At 39.6% G+C, this 21,633-nt stretch overlaps 1 protein-coding gene across 8 annotated transcripts in view; it reads right to left on the minus strand.

Moving 5' to 3' along the window:
- Positions 1 to 21,633, minus strand: part of LRBA (LPS responsive beige-like anchor protein) — a 551,104-nt gene that overhangs the window by 353,355 nt on the left and 176,116 nt on the right. For all 8 annotated transcript variants that reach the window (XM_065597797.1, XM_065597794.1, XM_065597798.1 and 5 more), the window contains exon 35: positions 18,952 to 19,016. In XM_065597797.1, the coding sequence (XP_065453869.1) occupies positions 18,952 to 19,016 (65 nt within the window). The remainder of the gene's footprint in view (positions 1 to 18,951; positions 19,017 to 21,633) is intronic.

Genomic DNA, 21,633 nt, shown 5'->3' on the forward strand with positions numbered 1-21,633 from the left:
CTGGGCAGCCAGCTCTGAAGGCAGCGCCCCGCCAGCAGCAGAGCAGAAGGGTGGCAATACCATACCATAGCACCCTTACTTCTCCACTGCTGCCTTGAGAGCTGGGCGACCAGAGAGCCCAGCCCTCTGACTGAGGGCTCAGCTCTGCAAGCAGCAGTGCAGAAATAAGGGTGGCAATACCATACCATGCCATCCTTACTTCTGCCTTCAGAGCTGGGATCCCGTCCAGCAGCCACCACTATCTGGCCGCCCAGCTCTGAAGAGAGTATCACCCCCACCAACAGCAGAGAAGTAAGGGTAGCAGTACTGCAACCCCCTTACAGTAACCTTGCAACCCCCCCGTTCCTTTTTGGGGTACAACCCCTACAATTACAAAACCATGAAAATAAAGATTTAAATAACTGAAATCATGAAATTTATTATTTTAAAAATCCTATGACCGTGAAATTTAGGGTTACCATATTTTGTGCCTCCCAAAGGAGGACACTCCACAGGGTCCCGGCCCCGGCCCCGCCCCCAGCCCCACCCCCTCCCCAAAGTCTCCGCCCCCTCCCCTGCTTCCCGCGAACATTTGAGTCGCGGGAAGCCTGAAGCAGGTAAGGGGGAGTGTGGGGGGAGGAGGCGCGGCCCAGGCCCGCCCAGCACTGCGGTCCCCGGCCCCCGGGCCCCCGAGCCGCCGGTGCCGGCCCGGCCCCCGAGCCCCCGGCCCGGCCAGGCACCGCACCGCCGGCCCGGCCCCGGAGCCCCCGGCCCGGCCAGGCACCGCACCGCCGGCCCGGCCCCAGAGCCCCCGGCCCGGCCAGGCACCGCACCGCCGGCCCGGCCCCAGAGCCCCCGGCCCGGCCAGGCACCGCACCGCCGGCCCGGCCCCAGAGCCCCCGGCCCGGCCAGGCACCGCACCGCCGGCCCGGCCCCAGAGCCCCCGGCCCGGCCCCCGAGCACCTGCACGGCCGGCCCGGCATGTCCCGATTTTCCCGGACATGTCCGGCTTTTTGGGATTTCCCCCCGGACGGGGATTTGGAGCCCAAAAAGCCGGACATGTCCGGGAAAATCCGGACGTATGGTAACCCTAGTGAAATTGTGAAAATGGACCGTGAATTTGGTAGGGCCCTATCTATAAAGAATGTCTATAAAATGGAAGTTTTACAGTAAATGATAAGTAATATTTTAAGGATTACAAAACATCCTCAGACTCATGAACTAAATGCTACGACATCTAGCCGTTGTAGTTTATATAGCAAATAAAGCTGTAATTCAATCTAGCATTTCTGAGGCCTTCATAAACTTTAAGAGCACAGCTTCAGCAGTTTATGAATGGCAGCAAAGCTCATGGTCGAATTACAGCCCAGTTGTCCAGGGAGTTCATATATTGCTACGAAAAACATTCATACAGAACCTATTTTTAAATTAGTTAAGAGGAATTTATCAAGTTAAAATTGGCTATACAATGATGTACAATGGGGCAGAAGATGCACATTACTATAAATTCTTTCAAGCATGCACCATATGAACCAGCAGAGAATATAGGTGAATTCTGTCAAAAATACAGTACACTATGATAAATACATTTTGTGACTTTTTTGTTTACAATATAAAAAAACATCAATGGAATATCACACTTGTAAGACAAATGGTGCCTTTGTGAGAGAGAAAATAACTTATTCAAGTTCACATTCTATCTAAACTAACTCACTATTCCCTTCAGAATATTCAGAACTCGCATACGTATTTCTATGCATTTGGCTTGATCACATTTTAAGTGAGCAAAGCAATGGTCCTCATACTCTTCAATACATATAAGGCTATAGGGGTGGGGCACTGATCAAACAGACTGGAGCAACTAAAGATACTTTCCCCTGCCTTACCACCATCAGAATGAATAGGAGAAGAAAGAAGAAGGAGAAACATCTTGGTCTTTCAACAGCCAAGGAAGAGAAGCTGATATATTCTTAAAAAAAAGTTGATGTATCCCTGGTCATCTGACACTGGCTGCCTCTTCTGTGTCTTCCTAATTGTTCTCCTGTTGTTGAGGAGCTCTCTCTGCAACACCAGAAATTGGGAAAGCTTTTCCTCATATCTCTGCTTCTGCCTCATCTCATCTGTATGCTCAGCTGAAGAAAAAAAAAACCAATCTTCTTTGCCTATTTTAACACTCCAGTGCATTGGTTAATGCCCTTGAGCCAGTGGAGATGACGAGAGAAACCTTGGAGCAGGCAAAGACCTGGGAAGGGGTTCTCTGCACCTGTCACGTGGATGATCTGAGAGAAAGACACCAGGCACCAGGATCCAGTTGGGGCAAAGTCTCAGATGAAGAGGGCTGAGAAGCCCTGGAAGAAGAACTCTAAATATGGTGAAGTCCCGGAGACAAGACCCTAAGTGGCAATGAGACTGTCTGGGTTGCTTTGAATTGTTCAAAATCACTGTTGCCATGTTAAATAGAAAAAACCCTGAGAAAAAAAATTGAAAATGTGCAGCTGTTTGGAGCATGGTTTCACTTTCCCAGCTTGGGTATAGTAGTGATTCCCCACACATATATCCCAGCTGGGAAGGTCAGACCTATATTTCAATTTCTCTTGCCTTCTCTTGTTTTGAATATCAATTTTACTCCAATAATGACTGTAAAAATAGCTTTTTATTCAACAGATCTGCCACTGTGTGAATTCTTCTGCTTATATTAATGACAAAAGTAAGTTTTTACTGCTTTTTAATCCCAATAGCATTGCAGAGTCAATACACCCATAGCTATGTAATCCACATTTTATCCCTTTTAATACTTCAAAAAATTAACAAAATTCCAATTCCAAGGCAATGAGGTTACAGAGGGGTAAAAGTGAGCACATAATTTTGCCCTGCTATTGAAAATGCATAAATAGTTCTGTTCATGCTTTAGAAGGAACATACACCCTATTTTGACAATGGTGCTACAAAAAGTATAACTACTAACTGGTGACAGAATTTGCCCCCAACCCCCCAAATCTTTATTATTGGTCATGCAATAGACAGAAATAATTCATCTGGACTTTTAGCTCGAAGATGGAAGTCTGTAGGATTTGCTGTTGGAAAGACATTTGTACATTTATGATCAAGCTGCTGGTCGCAGTGTTATTTTTGCAAGTTTGCTCCAGAAGTCACTGAAGCACAAACAGAACAGAATTTTTAGTCATTTTTCAGAGTAGACTCACACTTCATTTTCAAACAAGAACATTACATTCTGAAGTTATTTGGTATATTGGATAAAGCTGTATAAAGCACAAAAACATTTTCATGATATATATATTTTTATAATATTCAAAATCAGCTTGAGGTCCTAGTGTTTGTCATATCCAAGTCTCCCCATTCAAGTCAAATAACCTTTGTTACTGAAGTACACTGGAGTACACTGGAGATTTAAAACTGGAATCTCAGGAAAATATGCTGCTTGATCTTAAGAAGTCTGATTATACTGAAATGTTCTGGGCAGGTGAAGCCTAGTTAATCTGGTGAGAAATGGGGCTGGTAGTAATCCAGAATTACATGCCACTCAAAGCAAAAGACAACATTATTATAGATATTCTCAGCTGTTGTATACAAAATAATATTTTGAGGCTTTTTTGCACTTGCATTACTCAAAAACTTGAGTTACCCTCTCCTTCCTCCTTTACACGCATGTCTCCTCCCCACCCCCACCATCCTTCAGCTTCTACAGGCACAATTCCACAGGGCAAGAGAAAAGTAAGGAAATGAATGAATGGTTGTATGCAGTAAAGGATGAGGGCAAGAAAGAAAGAAAAAGAGGGAGAAAGAATGAGGTAAAGAACAAAAAAGTGAGTGAAAGAGTGATAACTGAAATGGGGAGAGATGGGAAAAGAAGTAAAGGAAAAATGAAGAAAATAGAGGCTAAGAGATGAAAAATAATGAAAACAGTAGAAAGAGAAAGAAGAACTGGAAATAAAGTAAGGACTTGAAGAAAATGTTAAATTAAAAACAGGGCAGAAAAAAAAGTAGTAAAGGAGCTGGGATGGGAAGAAAACAGTAGAGGGGACATTGATAAGCAAATATAGTCTTCTACCACTCTTCTCTATAATGTGTCCTGATTTCCACAGTAGGAGAATGGCAGGAAGGGGGTGGGGAGGAGAAAGCACACCCTTTTCCCCTCGTTCCAGTACCCTTCTTTCTATATCCATTCTCCCAACCTTGCCCAGGAGGACCCCCATGTTTTTCATTACAGAATCTGGTCATCCAGTTTTCATTAACAGCATGTCAGTGTTTGTCAGACTTAAAGTCTTAACATTAATGGCTTTAAAGCAGTTTCTTATAATAATGGCTGAAAGAAAGTATTGCCAGGCCTCAGGAGTGATACACATTTATTTTCTTCACTGTAACACCTTTTTGGCCTGCATCAGTGGAATATCATTTTCTGAAATCTATTCTTAGCCAGTAGTTCATCCATCTTTTCTCCTCTGCTTCTTCACTCCTCACTAAGTACATTCTTTTCTTTCCTTTGTTAGCAGCTGGTCTTAAGGAATCTCAAGATTGTATAGTGATTTGTGGTTTGGATCTCTCTCTAGTATTACATGCTGAACTAACTGAGGTCAAGCCAGACTCCACTCTGATGGATGCAGCTGGATTAGAATTACCTCTCCAGTATGATAGCACTTCTAACAGAAGATTTCAAACCATTTACTTTAAATGTTATTTTTATATTGACCTTTAAAAAAAATAATTTTAGACTCTAAGCCGTTTTACAATCTGAAAAATATTCATTCATCACTAACTCAAATGGCTGAACAGATTAAGAAATTTAGAATTAAAAAACTTCTGGACTGAGACCATAATGGAAACATTTCAACGTAAGTTTTTACTTTTACATAAAAGTAAAAAAACAACAGAAAATCAGAGTTTAGAATAAGTGCTTATCAACATGAACTTTAAGCATATTAAATATTGTCCTAGGGATATGAAAGCAAAGATTTTATAGAATTTTTGTGGGGTCAGAGAAGGGTTAAATACATCGCTAATGTTTTTCAAATATCCATTTTGTAAATTTTTCCTTTGAACTATTCTTCAGTCAGGGAACTAGCCTTACAGGTTTTTAAAATTTATACCATTGGCATACATGGGACAAACACTTTGCTCTTTCCCATTTCAGTAAGTATTGATACTGGTCATGAGTATCACACGGAGATGAACATTAAAAATATTTGAAGGAATATTTTTAGACTGCCAGATTCACAGTTTTACCTACTACACCTAAACTATTATCTTCCATCAATATGATGTTCAAAAATATTGCCTCTGCATATTCCGATTTGCATCTGTCCCACAAGCCTCGAGAATCTTCTGGTATGCAGTGTCCTTTGGGGCCCCCTCCCTCTCCGCTCACAGAGGATTCCCAGAGAGTATAAAAGAAAGTGCCCCTCAATTCCTTCTCTATTTCAGGAATTCTTGACCTAAGACTGAATAAATGAAGAAAGTAGGTAGGGAATGTGAATAGGCAGAGGCAATACTCTCAAAGGACAAGAGTTACTGGTATGCAACTTCTCATATTTGAGTTATCTCTATATGTTCCCACTACCAGGGGCTCAGTAAACCATACAACTCCCAGGAAGTAGGCTAAGAAGTTCTAGGTGAACAAGACAAACATCAATTCCGGATGCAGAGTCAAAAAAGTATTAGAAGTGACAGCAATTTCACCCTGACTCTTACCTCAGTGATGGACAAAACTGCTTAAAAAGTGCCTATAGAGAGTCAAGTAGTAGCTTTGCACAATTATATGGCTAAGACAGCACTAAGGCATCATATGGATGCTGCTTTTGATTTAGTTGAGTACACTTCAATAATTCCAAGTGGCTGAACATCTGACCTGGTATAAAAAAAGTTGTAAGAAATGCTTGGGGAAAGAGGTAGGCTAGTGGCCTGAAAGACAGAAAACAGAGAGGACTTTAGACTGAAAATAGGATGAGGACATAGACAAAACCACATTTTCTTTATGGAATAGAGGCCCAACTTAAATGTATACCCCAAATTAAAAAAACACAGTAAAAGAACTAAAAAAGAGCCACCATGGCTTAACAACCATGTAAAAGAAGCAGTGGGAGATAAAAAGGTATCTTTTAAAAAGTGGAAGTCAAATCCTAGTGAGGTAAATAGAAAGGAGCATAAACACTGCCAAATTACGTGTAAAAAGGTAATAAGAAAAGCCAAAAAGGAGTTTGAAGAACAGCTAGCCAAAAACTCAAAAGGTAATAACAAAATGTTTTTAAAGTACATCAGAAGCAGGAAGCCTGCTGAACAACCAGTGGGGCCCCTGGACGATCGAGACAGAAAAGGAGCATTTAAAGACAATAAAGTCACTGCAGAGAAACTAAATGAATTCTTTGCTTCAGTCTTCATGGCTGAGGAGGTTCGGGAGATTTCCAAACCTGAGCCGGCTTTTGTAGGTGACAAATCTGAGGAATTGTCACAGATTGAGGTGTCACTAGAGGAGATTTTGGAATTAATCGATAAACTTAACAGTAACAACTCACTGGGACCAGAGGGCATTCACCCAAGATTTCTGAAAGAACTCAAATGTGAAATTGCAGAACTAACAACTATGGTTTGTAACCTGTCCTTTAAATCAGCTTCTGTACCCAATGACTGGAAGATAGCTAATGTAACACCAATATTTAAAAAGGGCTCTAGAGGTGACCCTGGCAATTACAGACCGGTAAGTCTGACGTCTGTATTGGGCAAATTAGTTGAAACAATCATAAAGAATAAAATTGTCAGACACATAGAAGAACAAATTGTTGGGCAAAAGTCAACATGGTTTCTGTAAAGGGAAATCATGTCTTACTAATCTATTACAGTTTTTTGAAGGGGTCAACAAACATGTGGACAAGGGGGATCCAGTGGACATAGTGTACTTAGATATCCAGAAAGCCTCTGACAAGGTCCCTCACCAAAGGCTCTTATGTAAATTAAGTTGTCATGGGATAAGAGGGAAGATCCTTTCATGAATTGAGAACTGGTTAAAAGACAGGGAACAAAGGGTAGGAATAAATGGTAAATTTTCAGAATGGAGAGGGGGTAACTAGTGGTGTTCCCCAAGGGTCAGTCCTAGGACCAATCCTATTCAACTTATTCATAAATGATCTGGAGAACAGGGTAAAAAGTGAAGTGGCAAAGTTTGCAGATGATACTAAACTACTAAAGATAGTTAAGACCAAAGCAGACTGTGAAGAACTTCAAAAAGATCTCACAAAACTAAGTGATTGGGCAACAAAATGGCAAATGAAATTTGATGTGGACAAATGTAAAGTAATGCACATTGGAAAAAATAACCCCAACTATATATACAATATGATGGGGACTAATTTAGCTATAACTAATCAGGAAAATGATCTTGGAGTCATCGTGGATAGTTCTCTGAAGACGTCCACGCAGTGTGCAGTGGAGTCAAAAATGCAAACAGGATGTTAGGATCATTAAAAAGGGGATAGAGAATAAGACAGAGAATATCTTATTGCCCTTATATAAATCCATGGTACACCGACATCTTGAATACTGTGTACGATGTGGTCTCCTCATCTCAAAAAAGATATACTGGTATTAGAAAAGGTTCAGAGAAGGGCAACTAAAATGATTAGGGGTTTGGAATGGGTCCCATATGAGGAGAGATTGAAGAGGCTAGGACTTTTCAGCTTGGGAAAGAGGAGACTAAGGGGGTGGTGGGGAAAAAGTGAATAAGGAAAAGTTATTTATTTGTTCCCATAATATAAGAACTAGGGGCCACCAAATGAAATTAATGGGCAGCAGGTTTAAAACAAATAAAAGGAAGTTGTTCTTCACACAGCACACAGTCAACTTGTGGAACTCCTTGCCTGAGGATGTTGTGAAGGCTAGAACTATAACAGGATTTAAAAGAGAACTAGATAAATTCATGGAGGTTAAGTCCATTAATGGCTATTAGCCAGGATAGGTAAGGAATGGTGTCCCTAGCCTCTGTTTGTCGGAGGGTGGTGATGGATGGCAGGAGAGAGATCACTTGATCATTACCTGTTAGGTTCACTCCCTCTGGGGCACCTGGCATTGGCCACTGTCGGTAGACAGGATACTGGGCTGGATGGACATTTGGTCTGGCCCAGTACGGCCATTCTTATGTTCTTAATACTTCTTCTGGAAAATTAGCTGTATGGCCTGTCTCTCACTGACTCTCTGTACTGTAGTTATGGCTTTGAGGAATGCTCTCTTCACAGAGGTACAGTACAAAATAATAGACAAGAGGTCCTACGAATTTTATGAGAACAAGATTGCAATCCTATGGCAAAGGAGATTCCTGGAAAGAATACCTTCAAGGTAGCTCAAATCAATGTATCCCTCCGTGGTACCTATGGCATAGCCAAATCCACTGCAGTGGAGAAGTCAGTATCCTTTGCCACAGCTATAGTAAAACAATTATCCCAAGCAGTTTTAATGCTATACGTAGCAACTCTTCTATAAACTAGTGTGCTGCAGGATGAGGGAAGACCACTGTGCTGTGCATTGGAGAGTGGAAACTGAAATGGCAGCCCTATGCAGCCCAATAAAACACGTAGTTTTAACTCTTCCAAATGTAATAGACAGCTACATTAAAAGCAAGAGAGGAGCTTCTTTTTGAGCTGCCGAAATAAGGAATCTTTTCCAATTCATTGAAGTAGAGTTGTCTGGTCAAAAGCCTTATGCTTTTCAACAGCAGCCCCTGGAATTCAGAAGATCCTCCTCCCTTTTGCATTAAAGCATTTTGAATATTCCAAGATACTATGCCTTAGGTGTTCATAATGTCACAAGGGGAAAAAGCCCCAAAAAGAACCAGCCCTATAAAAGACTCAGACATAGCCTGATGAAAGACATCATCCTGTTGCTATTCTCTGGAAAGAACATTAATGCAGTTAAGGAGTATAACAGGGTTTGAAGAGCCTCACAACTTTTGTGCAGGGTTACCAGTGTCCTTGTTATACAAAGTGTGAAGGATAAGATACTTGTATATTGTACCATAGTCCACCATCTAGACACAGACACAAATGCGATGACATCTGAGCCAGATGAAGACATGATAGCAGGGTGAACTGGGTTCTTTTTCGGGAGAAAGAGGTGAAAAGGTAGTGGGTTTGGGGTGGGATTTTTTTTTAATTATTTTTTTAACACACTGTTTGTCAGTCTTGCTCCTAGAGGGTTGGTCCATGGACAGAGGAAGGATCTCATGGACACTTCCAGCTGGTTGGACATCAGGAAGGGATCTCCTTTTGTTTGGTCAACGGCGTCAGACCAACTAGCTGGATGAGACTGCAGCAAAGTCTCAAAGCCAATGTTGTGTTCATACACTCTGTCAAACTTATTCAACTGGCCTGAAGCAGCCCCCAGACCTCTGGGGGTTGATGTCCAAGCTAAATGCTTGACTTGCACATTGTCAGACTTTATTCAACTGCCACTGAGGAGACTGCCCATCAGCAGGGATGAAGCATTTTATGCTCTGCATGCACACCAACAATGCCTGTGCAGGATGAGCACACTGTCAGCTTTTCTTTCATTTTAGAAAGAAGACAAACTAAAAACAAATAATATAAAAGGGCAGATGAAAAAGAAACTGATGGGAAAAGCATCAAGGAGAGATTATCCAGTGGGTTTTGGACTGTGTACATACCTGGTATGTTTTAGCAAAGAAAAATCTCCTGGAACATCATGCCTCATTCAACCAAAGCCCAAGCAGCCTCCACCACCTCTTTGAACAATGTCCCATGACTGAAATTTGTAGGGTTGCAACTTGACAATCTGTTGACTCCTCATCCATTCCACCACACAGCAAATAGTGTGAGGCTCTGAATAATCTAGTTATCTCTAAAAGGACAATGCTCTAACCACATCCAGCATATTAAGTTTTGCTTTGGCTGGTGAAGAATGAGGTTTGAGGAAAAAGATCAGCAGATGACTCAACTGATCTATCTGAAAGTCTCATACAACATTGGCAACAATTTTGGATGAGGCTTCAGGGGGACTTCATCCTTGTGAAAGAGTGTAAGGAGGATCTGCCATTAGACCCTGGATCTTCCTAGTCCTGGCTGATGTAATGGCCTACAGGAAGACTGCCTTCGTGGAGAGGTGCTGGAATGAGCAGATAATAGGTTCCCCCTTTGAGTCCTTGGTTAAGTCAGACAACAGTACATTGATGTCCCAAGAAGAAAGGGGGTTCTCTGACTGGTTAAAAGACATGAGTCAGTCCTTTAAGTAACTCATAATTTGCGAGAGTACCATGTACCCTCTATTAGGGGTTGACTAGCCAAGATTGTGGCACATCAAAGAGGTCTGTTTTCGGGTAGTCCCATCTGTGGATGACTGTGTGGACAGAAGGTTTAAGGGACCACTAGTCCCTCAGTTATCTGCTGAGCTGGTTTGCTGGCAGATGGAGAGCCACCAGGGTGATATAATGTCAAATATTCCATGTCCACAAGCATAAGGTTTCCAACAAAGGGAGGAATGATTACGACCCTCCTTGTCTGTTGATGCAACGCAGATAACACTATGTCCCACCATGTGTCCCAAGATTCAGACAAGTCCTCACCTGTATGAACTGCTCTTGGAACTTCCATATATCTGTCATCGTGTGACATCTCTGTGGAGGTATGTCTTTGCCAACCTGTGAACTCAATGCTTATTTTGGGGTCACTGTGGATTTCTGAGGCCCAGGGAGGCAAAGAGGTCTAGAGTCTTTCACAGAGTGTTTGTGGCTTGCCGAGGGGATGAGCCCCATATTAGCCAGTCACCTACCGTAAGGGTACATGTGGATTTCATGTGTCCTTAGGTGAGCTGCCACTACAGCAAGAACCTTGGTAAACCGACTGAGGGCTCCAGTCTGGACTCCATATTTGGTAGTGTGATGTTCCTACCAGGAATCATAGGTATTTTCTGATGGCTGGAAGTATCAATGTGAAAGCAAGTGTCTTGCAGGTCAAGAGCTGTCAACCAGTCCATGGGATCCAAGGAACGGATGAAAGAAGCTAACCATCTTGAATTTGGAACAAAAAATGAAGACATCAGATGTCAAAGACCCAGGATGGGCCTCCAACCTCTTTCCTTCTTTGGGATTTAGCGTAGTGGAAGTAGAAACCTTTCCCACTGAACTCCTGAGGCATTTACTCCACTGTTGCAAGAGGGAATCTACTTCTTGTATTAGAACTGTTTCACAAGAAGAGTCCTTAAAGAGAGTCGAGCAGGGATTGGAGGGTGATGGAACAGTTTGTAACTAGACAGGTAACCCTTTGTTCACAATCTCAAGGGCCCACTGGTCCAGCCAAAGCTTCTCCAAAATACAGACGTGGATGCCAAACTGAATAGAGAGGATTGTATTCATAATTGGTAGTCCAACCAGGCTCGATGGTCCCAAGGACATTGCTTTCTGGGCACCCTTTCCATTGGCAGGGCTGTTGAGGAGGTACACAAACATCTTTGGTAGAAGCACAGCCTCTTCCTTTGTGACTCTGAAGGACGCTCTGCAGGATGAAATTGCAGATGAGGTCTGTATCCAAATGATGGTTGTTTCCGTCTCAGAGCTGGAATGTGTAACTCCAGAAAGCGAAGGATCACTCTGGAATCTTAACGAGTGTAATGCCTTATCCGTGCCACTACTGAATAGCTCATTTCCCTGAAAAGGTAAGTCCTTTATAGTTGCTTGGACCTCTCAAGGGATGCTAGACACCTGGAGCTGAGATCATCTCCTCACTGTTATGGCCACAGCTAGGGTCCTGGCTGCCATATCTGAGGCATCAAGTGCTGCCTGAAGCACAGTTCAATAAATGAGCCGTCCCTCCACCCCAAGGGTTGATTTCAGCTCCTCTTGGTATTCAGATGTGAACATGTGTGTCACTGAAGATAGTCCATACCCCAACAAAAAGTCATACATTGCAAGAAGAACTCAATAATTAATGACTCTTAGCTGAAGGCACATCAAGGAATTAAACTTTCCAACCAAAAAAATACAAGTTTTTTGGATCTTTTTCCCTGCTAGTCTGTTTTTCCTGAACTGCCGGAATGACCAGGGATCTATGGGTGGGATGCTAAAAGAAAAAACTGTATCCTTTCACCAGTACCTGGTGTCTCCTGCCTGTACATCTGGAGGTCGCAGAGGCAGACACAGCAGTGTGTCATATTAGCTTTAAAAGTTCTAAGAGTCTTTCATTAAATGGATAGGACCATTCTATCAGACAGTAAGGGTTGAAGAATGTCCAATCACTTATACGGTTTTTCTTGGATTATCTCCAGGAGGATACTCAATGTATCCACTAACCTTCTCATTGGATCTTGAAATACCTTCAGCTCGACCAAGGAGGCAGTGGAGGGAAGATTAGTCATCTCATCAGAAGATGAGGACGAAATGGCCAAAGAATGTTGGTGGTGGGAACAGTGTCCCCACTAAGCTCTTGTTCTACCTCCAGTAGATGTTGGTGTGCTGGGATCTGGGCTGGAACTAGTTGCAATAGCTGTTGTGGGGAAGACGATCTTGTTCTGGAGACTGTTGATGAAGCTGGTTTCCTGACGTATGGGTTGATACCCCAAGGGAACCAATAAGGCCCAGGCCAGTAGGCATACTCTGGGGAAGCAGGACACATAGGAGAATACCAGCTTGATGATTTTCTTCTAGCTTTTGAAGTTTTACAGGTGATTCTCTTAGGGATTCCTCCCTTCTACTGTGTCCCACTGGGTTGTCCACATAGATGATGGGTCATATTCTGGTGGGGATGGTCGCTGCACTTCTTTGAGGAGATAAAATCTTCCTCAATAGGTGGGACATAACATTCCAGCGTTCCTTGCCCAGGAAGGTCTATGTCTAATACCAATTGGTGATAAGAGTGACCTGGTCTATTAATTGTCTCTCTCAGTCTGCCCAGGAGTGGAGACTCTGGGTATCAGTCCCACAGCAAAGTCCACAAGTACCGAGAACAGGCTCAGTCCCAGTGAGACTTTTGCAAGGAGTCTGTTAGTGCTGAATGCACTGCCTGCACCTCAGTGATTGGTGCCAAAAGTTTCCTTTGACACCACTTTAAGTCCTGACAATATATTAACAATTTATGTATAACACAGTTGCACACTGGACTATTATCTCTGTCACTAGCCCTTCAGTTTGTTAGCCTGATCAGACTAAGAAAAGGTGAGCCATTCTTTAAAAGGCCTACCTGTATTCTGTTCCAGAAAGCACTCTATACAGTGAATAATTGTTTTACCAATTTCCCATATAGATTTTCCTTTTTTGTTACCAAACGAAACACTTAAGTGACCAAGTATGTGATTCTGTACTAGAAAGCAGTGACCACATTTACAGAGTTAATGGACTTGATCTAAGGAAACGTCAGCCATATACTTTCATACAGAAATGACATCCTCAAACAGACGAGAAGAAGAAACGACATGTTAAGACAATAAACACAATTGTATAGATAACATAATATTGCATTTATTTAATTGCATTTATTACGAAATGGTATTTTATTAACTGAAAACGTCTAAAGTTAACTTAGGAACAGTCTGTTTATCATGACAGTCATCATTGCCATTTTCAAGCTGTTTTAAACTGAGTTTGCCAAGTTAGCCTTATAGAAAGTTTATACAGAAGCTATTCAATACAATTTCTTAATGTTTTAGTTTCCCTAATTTCAGAGTCTAAAATGTGTCCTAAAGAAATTGACTATACAAACACTCTGTACTTCAGTGAATTGTTTTCTAGTAGGCCGAAACAACATAGTGGGATGCACTACATGACAAGTGCATTTTTTATTTTCTCCAGGTAAAGAAATCTAGGCATCAATTGTTAAAGTTTTGTTTTAGTTTCAAATAGCCTTTTTTTGGCACTGCATATGCTAAGATTTTTTTTTTAAACTCAAAACAATGTTCATATTGTTTCTAAAACAAGCATAAAAAAGTATCATGGCCTAATCTTTTCTGTGGTTATTCTCTGACAGGAAGGTATTGCCAAGCAGCTGTCTGAGTCTTTAAATGGTTAGGTTAAACTTTTAGAAAGTAAATATCTAAGCTAGACACCTAAATAGATATTTGTTCATGGAAATAAAAGTGGCATTATTTTCTATAGGTGCTGAGGAGCTACAACTATCATTAATGTCAAAGGCAGCTGCAAGTTCATAGCATCTCTGCAACTCAAGGAACTTATTTAGATGCCTAAAATAAGATTTAAGTATCTACTTTTCAGTACTTAATGTTGAAAAATTTGGCTTTAATTTTTCTTTTCCATTTGATATAACGGTATTAACATTATTGGAATGCAACATTTAGCTCCAAGAATAGCCTACCACTTTCCAAAAGAAACATCACTGCTTTACCTGTGTCAGCTACATAGACCAAAGCACCAACTCTCATTCTTTTAACATTAGTTTAACCCCCTAAGAAGAATATTTTTTTCATCTCAGAGTGTGAAAATTTACAAAAAAACCAAGTAACCACACAGCAGAGAGATCGTTCAAGTAGTTGCATGAGAGCAAAGGTTTTCTGCTAAGCTAAGTCAACAGTAAATTTATCAATAGGAAAATAGATTTTTTTTACTAGACACAGAGGGTATATTTAACAAATTTTAAGACCAGAAGGACCATTGTGATCATCTAGTCTGACCTTCTGCATAACACAGGCCAAAGAACCTCAACCAGTAATTTCTGCATCAAGCCCGTAACTTCTGTTTGAACTATAGCGTATCATTTAGAAGGATATCTAATCATGTCGAAAGACTTCAACTGCAGTCAGGGGCTTGCGCAATGGGGGGGCAAGCAGAGGCATAGGGCCCCCCCAATCACCAGTGGAGGGCACAGAACTTCTCCTGCTCTTGTGCTACAGCAGGGAGAGCGAGAACGTTCCTCTCCCCCGGGGCTGCAGCAGGGAGAGTGGAACACATTGATTCCAATAGTTGAGGCTAAAAAAACAACGCAAAAATCATAAGAGTTGATAACACTATTTGTTCAATTACTTCCCTAACTTGGGGGATTTTTCTTTTTAAGTTTGCTTACCTCCATAGCTGCCATTGTGCTTCTTTTTCTTGGTTCCAAGTTTACTGTTAAATTTGTTTTGCCCTGACAACCACTGCATGAGATGCTCAGCCAATATGGGAAGTGGAGGGGGACTGAGGCATTATGGGTTTCCTACTTTTCTACCCTCAGCTATGCCAGATTCAAGGTCCCAGACAGGCACTTTTCCCTGCAAGGTGCTGACCACACTATCCAGCAAAGCACTTGAGCCTGTGCTTAACTTTGAGCGGGTGAGAAGTCCCATTCAAGTCAATGGGACTATTCAGGAACTTAAAATTAATCACATGCATAAGAGCTCTGCTGGATCAACGAAGCAGCTACTAGTATGAAAATCAAACTTGTTGACTGTAAAGGTCAAAAATTGCATATTACAAACCTACAATTTAAAATGGAAAGATATAGTAAGCAGAGACATATAAACACGGTAGTCTTGATTTTGCAAGAGAAAGACTGGGATGAATCAGCTGTAGGTCCCATAATATCAGAATTCCCACAGTTTGGGGTTGGAGGCTGGGATAAAAGTGGTAGACTGGATAAATTGTTCTAGTGTGGACTTAGTTATACTGTATGATGAATGTGTAATTTCTTCTTCCTAAACTTTTTCAGGTAAAACTGGCATAAGTGTGCCTGTTATCCTCCATTTCTTCATTAACTATCAATACTAACTATATTTTGCTACCTTTTTTCCTACCACAGCATTTGCATCTATGGCAACAGAGTCTCTAATACCCTTTTTTCCCATTTGAGCCAACAGACCATTGCAAATGAAAAGCAATTAAAGGGTTGGGCAGTCTACAGCTATACTCTGTTTTCCGATAGATCAGTGTCACAGTAGCTGTCTAACCAGTTTCAGGCCCACATATTTCAATTTTCACATTAACTAACATGTCTATGAATAGTCAGGGTAATATATATATATATTATTTAGAAGAAGATACATATAACAATATGTTGATAATCTAAGTACAATGCATTTTGTTGATCTAAGTTAAGATTGTTATGTTAACACATAGGAATAAAAACCTTAATAATGTTTGTAAGTTAATGTATGGACTGTAAGAGTAAATCAATTTACCTCAACTAGTTATTTTTTTAATTTGTAATCCTTAGTTTTTTCCTTAATTTTTTTTAAAGGGTTTGCTTAATGTAGTTTTCGGAAGACGCAAACTTTTTTGGGGTTGGGGGGGGCAAATTGAAATTAAAAATTGTTTCAGGTCAAAGTGTTTCATTTGAGGAGTTTTATTTAATCTTTATCAATTTTTTAAATAAAAAAATTAATTAAATTCAAATTGAAAATCAAAACATTTAATTTAGAAAACGTTGAAACAAAATATTAGAATTTCAAATTTTTTCTTTTTTTTTTTTTGGACACCACAGCAAATTTGCCACAAATCACAAAATGTTTCTATCAACCTGAATCTGCATATTTTCTGCACAAAAAATTTCATTTGAAATATTTTGCCCAGATCTAGTTGTCAGCTGATCTTTATGGGGGAAAATCTTACTGACAAATTATTTGAGTGATCAACCATTTTTGTCTAATATCTAGTCTAAAATACTATTTGAAAATAGAGAAAGATCAAATTTTCTTAATTTTCAAGAGAAGGTTTTCCTAACTAACCTCCAACCTTTAGAACTCAACCAGGAATCTAAAAATCAAGCTAGATTCTTTTCTTCAAACACACCCCATCACCAATAATAAAGGTCTTTTGGCCAAATTCTGTCCTTAGCTATATCTCTGAGACCACACAGTACTCAAATTATGCTACACCTGGACAGCTGCACAGGTAACGGTCTTCTGTGGAGTTAGGCAGTCACATAATTGGTCCCATAATTTCTCTATTTAGCTGAACAACCACGGTCCAGAATCTAAACCTTTAATTTATTAAGGTAAGGTTGTTTGAAAAATACATAATCTACCTAGAGAGGGGAGATTTAGTCTGTAAGTGGTAGTGGGAGGAAAGAGGAGTTCTAGAATGCAATCATATGGTTTATAATAGTATCATTTTAATAATAATTTAAAAGCCACAAAGCATTAAGAAGGGCCAATTCAGCAATAACTTTAAAGGATTCTTTAAGTAGGAATAGAGAGAAGACCCATTTAGAGGAGAATACAGGGGACATTTTTAGGAATTTCTTTCCCTTCCCCTTGAAAGTTGCATTCCCAGTCTCTATGCATCTGAAGAAGTGAGGTTTTTACCCACGAAAGCTTATGCCCAAATAAATCTTAGTCTTTAAGGTGCCACCAGACTCCTTGTTGTCTGTCATTTGAGTCAGCCACAGAACAAAGTGACAATAAGATATTTTCTGCTAAACAAAAACACACTTACTGGTCTTCAAAGAATCATTTGTCCCTGAGTGTAACATAACTGTTTTGCCAAGTCTAAGCCATAAATTATTAAGGGAATGTACTTGGGAGGGTAGAGTGGAGGGAGAGTCCATCTGTTTACATGGTTTTATAGTTTTTAAAAAGAAAATGGTCTAATTAACACCTTTACAGCAAGAAGAGCTTCTGAAAACCTGATTTAGATGAGGTGACTATCTACTAGGTAAATGCTCCTTAGTGCACAGCCTTAGTAACTGATTTGTTAATGACACCCATCCTGCCCAGATGAACCTTACCTTGTTGCTTACAGGCGTGAAGGATCTAGATGTTATCTATACTAATAAAACATTAAACAAGGGCCATATTTATAGTAGGCACTCTATAAATCAGGTCAAGGCAGGTCAGAGCTGCATAATAAGAAACAACTACAGGCTAGATCTTACTACTGTAACTGAACACCCTTGTTACTTTTCTTTGGCCCTTGGGATGAAGACTAGTAGTGTGTTCCTATCCACCTCAGAATGGTGTTTCTCTTGACATAAACCCAAGTAAACTCATTCATTATGACAGTCATTACTTTTGCACCTCTTGAGAATCTCTATAAATTTTAAAAGAAACATCTTAAATAGCCACTTCCCCTACTCCTAAGAAGTTGAAGGATTACTTTCTATTATATTAGGTTTGACACGTCTGATAAATTTCACATGACATACTAAAAGAAAATTTTTTCAGCTGTTTTTCATTCCGTTTGTTTCATCGCATCTCAGTATCTGCTCTGCTACTGCAAAGTTCATTTTCTACTATGACTGATTCTCATTCTCTTTAGTTACCAGGTAACAGGAATCTTTTTTATTTAAATAAAAAATTGCCTTTGTCACATTGTTCCACAGTTAACTAGCTAAAGCTTTTTAGCAAAAAGTAAATATTGCTTTTGGCCTGCTTTAACAATCAATTCCTAATGAAGGAAATATTGATAATTCTGATGAGTGCCACTGCAAGTCAAAGATCATGCCCCTGTCAACTGCTCTGTCATTTTCCATAAATCTCAGCAATATTATATAGATATTGGCTGAGCATTAAACATCATCGGTAATATTAAGAGGGTTTTGTATATATATTTAAAGTAATACATTATATTATGCACTTCTGTCCTACTTGGGTTATAAAAGGAATAAGCACTAAATAAATTAAATTAAACAAAAGTTAGTGTTACAATTCTCAGTTACAACTCCCCCACCCTCCCTACACAAAAGATTAGCTAATAAAAATTATATTATCAGTGATATGAGTCCACAGAAAGAGGAAGAAAGAAAATCCATAAGACACTGATGAGATAGAATCCTTATTAAAAAAAACTATAGAAAGAAACTGTTAAGATTCTGTAAAGTGCCATATTTTAATATTACAACTATCAAGAGTATTAAGGAATGCAAAGTTATGTTTGTAAAACTCAAAATGATTATTCAAAGGAGAACTGAACCACTGATTTGCATCATAAACCAGAGAAAAATACTAGTATTTGCAGATCAAAAGTCTCAAACCTCACAATGTGCTGAAAGCTATGATCAGGGAGCCATCAAATGCTGTGACATAAAACACAGAAGTTACCTTCCTTCGTTGACAAGTTCAATAAATGCTAGGCCTGCATTCTTCTGTATTGAGTTCTGCCACTCCTGTAAAGTAAAAGAAAGAAGCGGAAGCACTTAGTTTTATAAATATAGGTGAAACAACAACTTACATATTCTAAGCAGAATTATCCGACTATAATTATTTGAGGAGAAAGCCATGTCATCAAGTCAAAGTAAGCTAAGAGATCCCTGAAAAAAACAGATTACATATTTCTTTTCACTCCAGTTTATCTTCCTATTTAACATCATGTGATGTCACACTCGAATTTCAAACAGGTCTCCTAATTCCTCTAGTTCACTGATGTACTAGTCTCTGCTTCAATGAATCTCGGCAATGTAGTCCATGTGTTGGTTACATTTCTTTCAGTTTCATTTTTAAGCCATATTATTTCAAATATAGCATGATTTTCCTTATTGTCCAAAGGATTACTTTACATACATATTGGTTATATACTGGCAACACTGATGCCATCTTCTCACAAAGGTATAACACCACTCCCTCTCTTCCAAAATCAGTCCTATATTTTCATGTTATCAAATATTAGATCATGGAGACCTGCTATCTTTCCAGATTTTTGTACATATTAACATTTTTCTAAGGCATGGCTACACTAGAGAATTTACTGCGGCGCTGTAAGCTCTCTAATGTAGCCACTTTAAGCCACCAACATAGCGCTGTGCATACCAGTGCTTATGTCAGCATAACTTATGTCGCTCAGGGGGGTGATTTATTCACACACACACCCCCACAAGTGACATAAATTATGCCAACGTAAACTGTAGTGTAGACATAGCCTAAATAGCAGCAGTGGCAGGAATGTTACATATACTATATATTCACATTACGTTTAATGGGGCCCTATCGTGTAATAGCACACCTCCCAATGCATTGTTTTCCTATGAAAGTCCCACAGCCCAGTAACTCATTTGCTAATTCATGCTCCTATTCATGGAGCTCAAAAGAGTTCATCTCCCCTGCAATAACTTAAGCCCCTTTCTTGACAATGCCCTATAAAGGAACAATTCTTCAATGGCAGTGGGATGGCCTGACCTCATGTGTTTTTTTCCATATCTAACTTCCATGATTTTTTGCAGTTTGGTCTGGTTAGATTTTTTTATGTCCACAATGTTCTTTAAAAAAAAAAAATCACACATCACTCACTTCAGCACAGTCATCATTGTCCTTTTAATCTCATCAGCACTCCCAGGATAGACAGAAAATATGAAAATACAAAAGTTTCTTGAAAGCAATGGAATATTTCAAAGCATAGGACTTTTTTTTTCTGATTTTGAGTCAGGTGAAAAAGTCACATTCCTTCTCCGTTTCATTTATTAAAATGGCACGTATAATTTTAAATTCTTTCTCACAATCATTAGCACAAAGATTAGATCACACAACAAAGTAAATAGCAATCCCAAGCAAGACAAAATTCAAGATTTTTTAAAATTCAAGCTATCAAAGAAAGGGAAAACCTGGGAAATCTGAACTCTCATAGTTCTGATTCCTCGAGATCTTAGGTGCTCTTACATACTTTTGTAAATTGTATTAACATACTACAGTTTTGAAGAGCTCAAGGATAAAGCGATCTTCAGTGAAATGAGTGGGATTAGCATGTATTATTTCTCATGAAGTGCAATGAATTTTTACTATCATACCAATTAAATCCTCTAATTACTCACTGTATTAGAATTTTTTTTTTTTTGCTCCACTTTGCTATCATTGTTTGCACTAGCTTTCATTGTTATCATGTAAATCCTGCTGATGTTGCTCCTGTCCTAATTCCCCTAGGCCTCCCTAGTATCTTATTACCCTCACTGCATTGTTTTAAAATAGTTTGTAAGCATCTTGAGCTAAGTATTACTCCTCTTTATTAGGAAACACCTAGCACACTTTTGGGTGCTGTTAATATTATCAACAAACCCCCCACCATAATGAATTAATACACAAAAGCTTTTTTCATCTTAAATCAAGCTGTAAATATTTAACATTGTCTAACAAAGATAATGTAGTATATAGGGGTCTCCACAAACTTTACAGAAGGAAAAGCAAATTAAAGAATTATTTTTCTGTTTATGACATTGTCCATCTGTTTCTTCATGCTAATAATGGCTTTCTTCTTGACTAGCACTGCAATGCTTTAAAACTTAATTGGTGAAGATGGAAGTTGCCAAAAGTGAAGAGAAAGTGCATTTATCATTGTATCTTTCAGCATTTTTCTCCACATCAGAAACAATTATCAAAGGAGGCGTTAGTCTAAACAATTTCATAAACCACAGCTGAACACGCCCTAAAGCAAGCTTTAATAGTTGAAAGAGAAGCTTAATGGTCATCGTCTTTCATGATCAATTCAATATTTCACCACAGCATATACACCCTCTACAACAATTATATTCACTATGCATCCTGCATTGTTATACCAAGATCTTAGTTATTCATCTCCCAAAGGTACTGATGAAAAACATGTTAAAAGGCTCAAACCCAACCGCTAATGCAACTAAATAACTACACAACACATTTAAGCACTTTGAAAAGGAAGGACTACAAGAAGAGATCAACAAAGTCAATAATTTCATACTTGTTCTAAGCTGTACTTAATTGACTATCATTTCCTATGGCTATAAATGTTTACTCTCTAGCAGACATAAGCTACTTCTAATGCTC

Source organism: Chrysemys picta, chromosome 5, assembly GCF_011386835.1.
Source record: "Chrysemys picta bellii isolate R12L10 chromosome 5, ASM1138683v2, whole genome shotgun sequence".
In the NCBI taxonomy this organism is placed as follows: domain Eukaryota; kingdom Metazoa; phylum Chordata; order Testudines; family Emydidae; genus Chrysemys; species Chrysemys picta.